At 33.9% G+C, this 8768-nt stretch overlaps 1 protein-coding gene across 1 annotated transcript; it reads left to right on the top strand.

Annotated features, from left to right (window-relative positions):
- On the top strand, window positions 1525–4022 carry LOC104709419 (ammonium transporter 1 member 2-like). Its single transcript, XM_010426038.1, has 3 exons — window positions 1525–1612; window positions 1664–1792; window positions 3126–4022. Exons 1-3 carry the CDS (start codon window positions 1525–1527, stop codon window positions 3866–3868), a joined length of 960 nt encoding a protein of 319 aa, XP_010424340.1. The 3' UTR covers window positions 3869–4022.

The raw sequence follows: 8768 nt of genomic DNA, 5'->3' as shown, positions 1-8768 counted from the left end.
TAGCAATCTAGACATCGATCTAGATACTAAGAAACGATACCAAGCACTTAAGTCTATCACACGGACTTAAGAAAAACTCAACAAAAATCAACCAAGACACACACAAAAACCTCACTCAAAACTGAGGAAAAATATCGATAAAAATTGATCTTAAACACACACCTCACTCTCGCACCAAACACAACTCAAACACTTAGGTCTAACTCAAAGACTTAAGGATCTAGCCACTGTATTGCAAATTCTAAGGAAAAAGCGCTTAAACACTTACTCAAACACACATGCACTAACACTCACACAACTTACTCGAAAATTCAACACAAAAATCCTATCATGTGCCATATCACATGAATCGATACTCACTTTGGCGTAGCTGAAGGAAGAACCATCCAAACTCCTACAGCTGCTCGGTGAAAACTTGACACAAACGATCCTATGGCGGCACTTGGACGCTAGGGAGCTTCTCTCTCTCAAACTCTCTCTAGCTCTCACCCTCGCTCTCTCTCTCTCTGTCTAAGAGACAAAAAGAAGCTAATGAAACACACTAAGGCTCACTATATATAGGGAATGAGTGTGATTTTGGCTCAGGACAAGTGGAGTTGCTTGCTGGACAAGTGTTGAGGAAGTTTTGCATGTTGAAACAAGTGGCTGAACACATGCCTAGCTCAATGCATGGGTTTCAAGTGGCTGAACACACGCCTAGCTCAATGCATGGGAGAGAACAAGTGGCAGATCAAAATTATCCACCCCCACTTCTCCACAATGTGATCAAAATATCACTTAGTGGATTCTCCATTATCACAATCCCATGAATAAAATATTTCCACTATCCAAACGCTAAAATAACATATTTATTAGTGGATTTCTTTCCCAATATCGGAAAAACACCCAATAAAATAATTCTTAGTGGGTTCCCTTCCCATTAATGCACGTAGAAGGGTTGGTCAAAGTTCAGTCAACACGGTCAACAATATGGTCAACGGGCGGACGACCGGATGTTCGGACGGTCGGTCGGACAGTCGGACGGTCGATCAGTCATTGGTACCACGAACATTTGTCTCTCGAACAGGTACGCTAGCCTCCTGTTACTTTACGTTATCCCCTTGGTACCATATGTTAGCCTCTCGGAACTATTTGCCAATGATTTAACATTTTCTCTCAAGTGTTTCGATAATTCTCCTTTATTTGGTCTTCTCTATCGTTCAAACTCTTTTTGTCCGATGAATTTTGACTTGGGATTTTCTATCCTTAGCACAGGCCACTATAGTATTGCTTTGTCGGGATCAGTTTAATTCTGTACAAAAGCTTTCCTCTTGAACTGTTTTGATACTCGATATATAAACTCTTCCTCGATGCTTTACAGGAGCTCTTCGGGCTTAAGAAAACTCTGAATTTTGAAGTTGAGCAGCTTCGTGAGGTATGTATGTATCTTGAGCTCTTGAGCCAGTATCCTATTCCATATCTTCCCCGTTTCTTTTGTAATTTGATTACTTGATACATGACTGATTTTTTTTCATTTCAATAACTATGGCTGAAAAGGTATCACGAAGTTGTAACCTAAGCCAAAGCTGTGCACTGACTTTTAGAGCCATCACTCTTACATATCTTAGAGTTTGTATAAACTCAAGTCAACTAAGGAGAACATTCACGTTTTTTGGCTTTTCAGGTACTCAAGTCAACAAAGGAGAACATCCATCTTCACTGCAGGCATTGTTTGGGATTCAACAGAGGATACAGACATCAAAGCAGATACTCGACTTTGGGTTTGGCTACAACCTACAAGAGCCTACTACAGGTAACCATTGTCCACCTTGTTTTGAAATTTAAACTAAACCCTTTGAATACATCTAGAAGCTTTAAAAGATAATAAAAAATATTTAGTAATTATTAGTAAATACCAATTAGATACTAGAAGATTTTGTCGTTTAGAGTTTGTATAAAAGCTGAAAACCCTAAATAGTTTAGCATTATTCATTGTTTCGCTTGACAAGAAAAGACTGACCTAAGAATATCGACTTCACGAGACATACGACACCAATCCTCAAAGTCTTAGAGATCTAACATAGCTGTGAATCGTAATGGTAAGCTATACATTGAATAAACTCGTTTTTTTGTCTACTTGTCAAAACCTCAATCCTTTAAACACTTGTGATCTGAGATCTCATTCGTTCACTGTTTATTGACCGTTTACATATTCATGAATAAAATATACAGGGTCGGTCCTATGTTTTATGTGGCCTAAAACAAATTTATAAAAGTATAATTATTAAAAATTGTGAAACTTTTACATAGTTTTTAATGATTATTTTTTGTTTCAGTAATATTTTTCAGGTTGTATATGTGATTAATAAAGTAATAAAGGTAAAAGTAGAACAAAAGTATGTAAAAGATGGAGAAGATTTTGGAAATAAGAAGGGAGAAAAAAAAAACTAAATAAAAAATGGAAGCATGAGGAGTCGAACCATATGCCTTCAGAATTGCATGTAGTGGTAATTTGGTATTATAAATGCCATTAGAGTACTAGACTAATAACATATTCAACAATATGGTCTCAATTTTTTACTTAATAATGTGTGGCATAAAACAGAAGCTTTGTCTGGCTTATAGTAGGGCCGAGACTGAAAATATAAAGCATCTCCTCGAATAGACGAATAGGACTGGTAACTCATGGCTTGTAAACCGATAAAACAGAACTTTAGTGACATATTTAGTTGATAATCACGAATAATTTTATTTCTAAGAGTTTTTTTTTTTTTACGGTATATCAAGAGTATTTAATAGTCATTTTTGTTATAAAGCGTGCTCATCATATGTTATACCGTGTCTAAAGTAGTTTGGGCAAAAACCACTTTATAAATATTCCGTTTCCGTCAAGTATTAAGTATATATATATACCTAGTTTAGGCTTAATTGACAAACACATTAATATTTCTTATCTACTGTGTGCTATAAACACATTAATGTCTTTTTCCACTGACACACAAACCTCTAACTTGAATACTTCGGCAGCTGCCGCATCCCTCCTCTGTTCTCACATCTCTACTATATCTAAAAAATTGTCTGACACAACCTTTGCTGTCGACGCATCATATCTTATTTTCTCTGCCTACATTGTTTTTACCATGCAGCTAGGTTTGCTTTGCTAAGCACTGGTTCTGTCCGGGCAAAAAATTCCATAAACACCTTGTTTACAAGTATCATTGATGCTGCCTCAGGTGCCATCGCATACTATCTGTTTGGGTTTGCTTTTGCCTTTGGTACACCATCTCGTCCCTACTACGGCCAATGGAGTGCGATAGGGCGAACTGCTGTCACCACGACACTAGCTGGAAGCTCGGCGGCATTAATCACCTTGTTTTGTAAGCGTCTTCTTGTTGGTCACTGGAATATTTTCCATGTTTGTAGCGGGTTACTCAGTGGCCTTGTTGCCATAACATCGGGTTGCGCAATCGTAGAACCTTGGGCCGCAATCCTTTGTGGTTTTGTGGCGTCTTTAACTCTGATCGGGCTAGAGGAGCTGGCTAAAAAACATAGATACGATGATCCACTGTTGGCTGCACAGCTACACGGCGGCTGCGGTGGTTGGGGATTAATCTTTACAGGACTGTTCGCCAATGAAAAGTATGTTAACGAAGTGTATCCTCTAGAAGGTGGTAGGCCGTATGGCCTCTTTTTGGGAGGTGGATCAAAGCTACTTGTAGCACAGATCATTGGGATACTTGCGATCGTCGGTTGGGTGACCTTAACGATGGGACCATTGTTTTATTGGTTACATAAGACCAATCTTCTGAGAATTTCCGAGGAGGAAGAGGTGGAGGGAATTGATAAAACATGTCACGGTGGGGTCGCATACAAACTGGAAATGGACTAGACGATGGAGTCCGTAGCCGGTGCTTGATTTTTATCTACTTACTAAGATTATATTCCGTAAACAAAATATCTATAGTGCGAATTATGTTCCACTACGATGGAAGAACATATTGTATTAGTAAAAAAAATGACAATGAAAATATCTTATACTAGTATTTAGCCCCGTGCTATGCACGGTATAATTTCTTTATTTCTAATAATAATTATTTTAGAAGAAAAAACAATATTATTCATAACGTAATATTAAATCAATACTGTTAAAATAAATTTAATATTTTGGATATTGTAATCCGTATATTACAAATTGATATAAATACAATTACAGTTTTTTTCCTCAAAATGTTGATCTCTAACAAATATAGCCATTAAAGTATCATAATTTGAGGCAAGACTAGAAGAGAAAAAAAAAGTGTTAATTATTATAAAGATATTTGTAACATCCGTGAACCAAATAGTCAGTTTTTGGGGTGGATGGTGTCGGACACTAAGGAGTGTGTCAATCGACACCATCAATTTCCAGTTCGACCGGGTTGATTTTAATTTTCATTTTGGTTCGGTTTGGTTCAATTGGGAATCCCTAACCGACATATATAAGGCAAAACTCGACCTAGGTCATAGAAAATGTTTTTTTTGCTGATTCGAGAGAGAGAAAACTGAGGGAGAAAAGAGAGAGCTTGAGTGTATAGAGGTTTTTGGGAGATTGTTGGCTTGGTTTGGGAGATTTGATCCTGTGGAGTGGAGATCTTGTGTTAGGAACGAAGGAGAAGCCTTCTAAGGGTTGGATTCATCGTTTTTGGGAATCCTTTGTTTTGTTTGTTTTGTGGATGTTTGTGTTGTTTTCTTGTATGACTTGGGTTGGTTGTTAGTTCCCATGAGTTTCTAGGACTTTTGGGTGAGTTTCGGATGATTTGGAGGAATTGGAAAGCGGATCTTTGACTTTTGGCTTCGAGCAGAATGTCTACGGAGTCTTGGGTGTCGGTCAACACCAAGATGGTGACGGCGTGGAGACTTGGCGAGTGTCGATGTTAGGGTTTCCAGGTCGAGGAATTGTGTCGGTCGATACCAAGGAAGAGTGTCGATCGACACCAAGATTCAGTGTCAATCGACACCAGGAGGGTGTCGGTCGACACCACCCCCTTTCAGCAGGCGGCTGATACTTGTATTCCTGTTTTGTTTGTGTTTTTTGGTTGCTTGTTTAACATTGGAATCTCAGTTGCTTGTGTGTATAGCCCAGTAGATGGGAGGATTGCCTCACTGAGTATTTATGACAATACTCATGCATCTCAATTTGTGTTTGTGGTGCAGGTAAAGGCAAAATATGATCTTGGAATCAAAGTAATGAAGAGGAGCATGTTCTAGTGACTCGATTGGTTGTTGTCTGGCTCATGTGAGGTTGCTAGAGTTGAGTCCTTAGAACATTGTCTAGGATTATTGGTTCTTGATTATATTGGATTGGTTTATTGGTTTAGTTGTTATGGAATTAATATTGGATATTTCATATTTGGTTATTGGTTAATTCATTGGTTTAATGTTTGGTTATTCCGCTGTTTGGTTTGAATGTGGTTAGGTGGTCAGTGAGTATGAGATCATTTGATTATTATTATATAAAAAGAAAAAAAATGGGTCAGGTCATTTTAATACTCAAGAATTTTTCATCTCCTTTAGTGTTGGCATCTATAAAGAGAGATACTTGGAAGAGTATAATTTTTTTTTCCATTTTTGATATTATAACTAGATTTTCACCCGCTGTACACCGCAAGACTAAAATTTAAATAATATTTTTAAAATATTTAGTTTTTAAATTCCCAATAAATTAATTTTTATCTAATTAATTTATAATTTTGTTTATAATGTTTTGTCTTCTTCTTACGTTTTATACAGTTTATAACCTAATTACATTAAATTTGTTATTAGATAGAATATAAAATTTTAATACACTAATTTTGTTTTTTATAATTAAACAGACGTATATGCCTATTTTGTATGTTTGTGTATATTTTTACGTGTATACAATTTTTTTTTTGGAATATTAAGAATGTGTTGTAGTATGTGTAATATTTTGTAGTTCATATTCTAAATAATTTATAAGTTAATTTTCCAAACTATGATTACAAATCTATAGTATATGAAATAAAATAATAGTTTATAGTGTTGGTTCTATAGTCCAAACCCGCCATGCTAGGCGGATCACGCAACATGTTCAAAGATTTTTAATCCACAAAAATTCATCAAACGAAACCCATGAAAGTAAAATATAGTATGTGAGGCTAAAATTCACTTTTTTTTGTCAACATTGGGCCACAACTGGCCGGTCCATTAGCCTAATCCCTACATTCATAGGAAGCGGGACTCGATCCCGGGTGTGATGGTGCCGTGTGCATCAAGGACTTACCATTAGTCACTGCACTAAGGTCACTTCACCTAAAAGTCACTTTTTATCATATCAGTTTTTCAAATTTTTAAAGAACAATACCTCTTCGCTCACCTCTTTATAAAATAAGAAAAGAAAATTTGTATACATTTGTTACCTTTTCAAACAATTAGTTTCTCTAAAAAAAATCAAATATAAATAAAGTTAATTTATTTATTAAATTAATTATTTAATACTAATGGCATGCCTGTAAATAAGTGTCAACTCGATGATTTATCTTATAAATATCTCTTAAAATGTATATATAGATAATTATTTTACAGTCCCTGCTCAGATGATATTATAATAATTATTTTATGATTTTTTGGGTCATATTCAGATGATATTATTCTAATTTTCTAATGAGAAAGAAGTTAAAAAAAAAAAAAAAGATGAACACTTAAATTTGGGACAAAAAAAAATTATGAACTTTTGAAATGTCAATTAAATTTCAAAGTTTAGTTTGACTTTCGATAAAATAGTAAAGTTTCCTTAAGAACAATCCACCAATCCGTAAGATAACTAATCTTCTTAGGTCCAAGTTATATCAGATCCAAGTGATATCTTAGGTTTTAACTGTTGGTTATTGACACTTGCCAACTGTTTTAATCGGGTTTTATCTAAGAAAAAAAAGTAAATTCAATAATTTAGCTGGTCCCCCCAAAATGGCATTAGGACCGCAGATATCATCACATTTTAATACAGATATCTTGCAATATAGTACTGTTTTTTGTAGTTTCTTTTTTCCTGTACCACCATAAATATAGATAGTATGTCACTATTCCACTCAGCTTGAGCGCCCACCACCACCACCGTCTTCAATTAATTAAACAGATAGTCCCGCATTATTGAGAATATGGACTTAAATTAGGAAAAGTATAAATTACTTAAATAGTTTTTTTTTCAGCCAGACAGTCCCTCACTATTGAGAATATAGACTTAAATTGGCAAAAGTATAAATTACTCAAATAGTTTTTTTTCAGCCAGACAATTCTACAAACTCCAAAATAACTACTCTTTTAGAGTCCAAAAGTAAGAAAAATTGGTTGTTCTTACTTTGTTATATATATTATATATATCATCATGAAAAATATGTGTTAACGTCTTCATACTTTTTTCTTTAAATACTATATATAAGACCGATGGTAGGATATCAAAATACTATATATAAGACCAATTAAGAAGAACCTATTTTCTAGTCTCCCGTAGCGGAATATGATATTCCCTCATACTCTACTTTTAAGTAAAATACTTTCATGATATGTACCAGAAAAAATATTATCTTTGACTGAAGAAAATTCTTCAAAAACACACAATGAAGAAGAAGAAGAACGAGGTTCTGTGCATGACATATCGAGTTTAAAAAGATTGTTTGTGATTCAGAAACTCCGAATTTTGTATTTTGTTCTTTATCAAAATTCTAACACAAATCTTAGCGATTAAGAAGAAAAACAATTGTTTTTGTATTTTATAAATAAAATAATAATAGTAAAAAAAATATAAATTACCTTATTATCCATGAGAGGTGAATTATTCCGATTTATTTTAGTTCAAAGATTTTTCATAATTTTAAAAAAAATCATAATTATTTTAACAAATAGATTATTTTGTATGTCCTATGTATTGTGTGATTGTTGTATTACTGACTGATTTTATATTGAGATATTAAATTTAATTAAAGAATAGAATAAAAAGTTGATATACGAAAACTATGAAATTTTCAATTATGAAAAATATAAACAAAATATTAATAGGAATTACAATGATTAACAAGGAAACAACTGAAAAAAAATCACAAGTGAGTTAATATTTTGAATTTTGGTTTCCTCAAAAGTTGATGTCGTAGGCGAATGTTTTTATTTGTCATTGAACATGCACGTCTGTGGTGTGATATATAGGGTGTGAATGGTAACAGTGGATTTGGTTGTGCGGGACAAACAATTAGATTATGTGGTATGGTTGAACTGCAGTATGTGCGTATCAAAAGTATTTGCGGAACAAGTGCGGTTAATGCAAAATATACGGTACAAAATAATGTTTGATTAGTAAAAAACGATTTGCAATGCAGATTTCATATTATTTATTTATAACTATATTGACATTTCTGTATAGTGATACCCATGATATATATTGACATTTATGTATAAGAATATCCATGAGACACACTTTTTTCATGTTCACCTTGTCACTGTCTAGCTGGAATAGTGGATCTTTCATAGTTTTTCTTGGCTAAAGAAAAGTTCGGAAGAAATTCGACAAATAATCTTCAGCATCTAAACTTAAAGTCCAGAAAAAATTCGACACATGTTTTTTTAGTTTTCTTTAGTCACTATTGATTTTAATATAAAATTTAAAACGTTTTATCAAAGAATATAATTATATATGACCAATGGCCAACAAGACATATAACGATCTCATGAATTTTGTTCTTTTAATTTTTAAAGGCAGATTAAAATTACATCAATAATTTATTACCATCAGTTGAGTTGTA

Source organism: Camelina sativa, chromosome 1 (genome assembly GCF_000633955.1).
Source record: "Camelina sativa cultivar DH55 chromosome 1, Cs, whole genome shotgun sequence".
Classification (NCBI taxonomy): Eukaryota; Viridiplantae; Streptophyta; class Magnoliopsida; order Brassicales; family Brassicaceae; genus Camelina; species Camelina sativa.
The sequence above is the reverse complement of the archived record's forward strand: the minus strand, read 5'-3'. Positions and strand labels throughout refer to the sequence as shown.

Excerpts from the sequence above, each read along its gene's own strand:
- LOC104709419 (XM_010426038.1), top strand. The coding sequence starts at position 1,525 with ATGGCTGAAAAGGTATCACGAAGTTGTAACCTAAGCCAAAGCTGTGCA. Across the intron at positions 1,613-1,663 it reads TCTTACATATCTTAGAGTTT|GTACTCAAGTCAACAAAGGA; the intron begins GTATAAACTCAA and ends TTGGCTTTTCAG. Across the intron at positions 1,793-3,125 it reads CCTACAAGAGCCTACTACAG|CTAGGTTTGCTTTGCTAAGC; the intron begins GTAACCATTGTC and ends TTTACCATGCAG.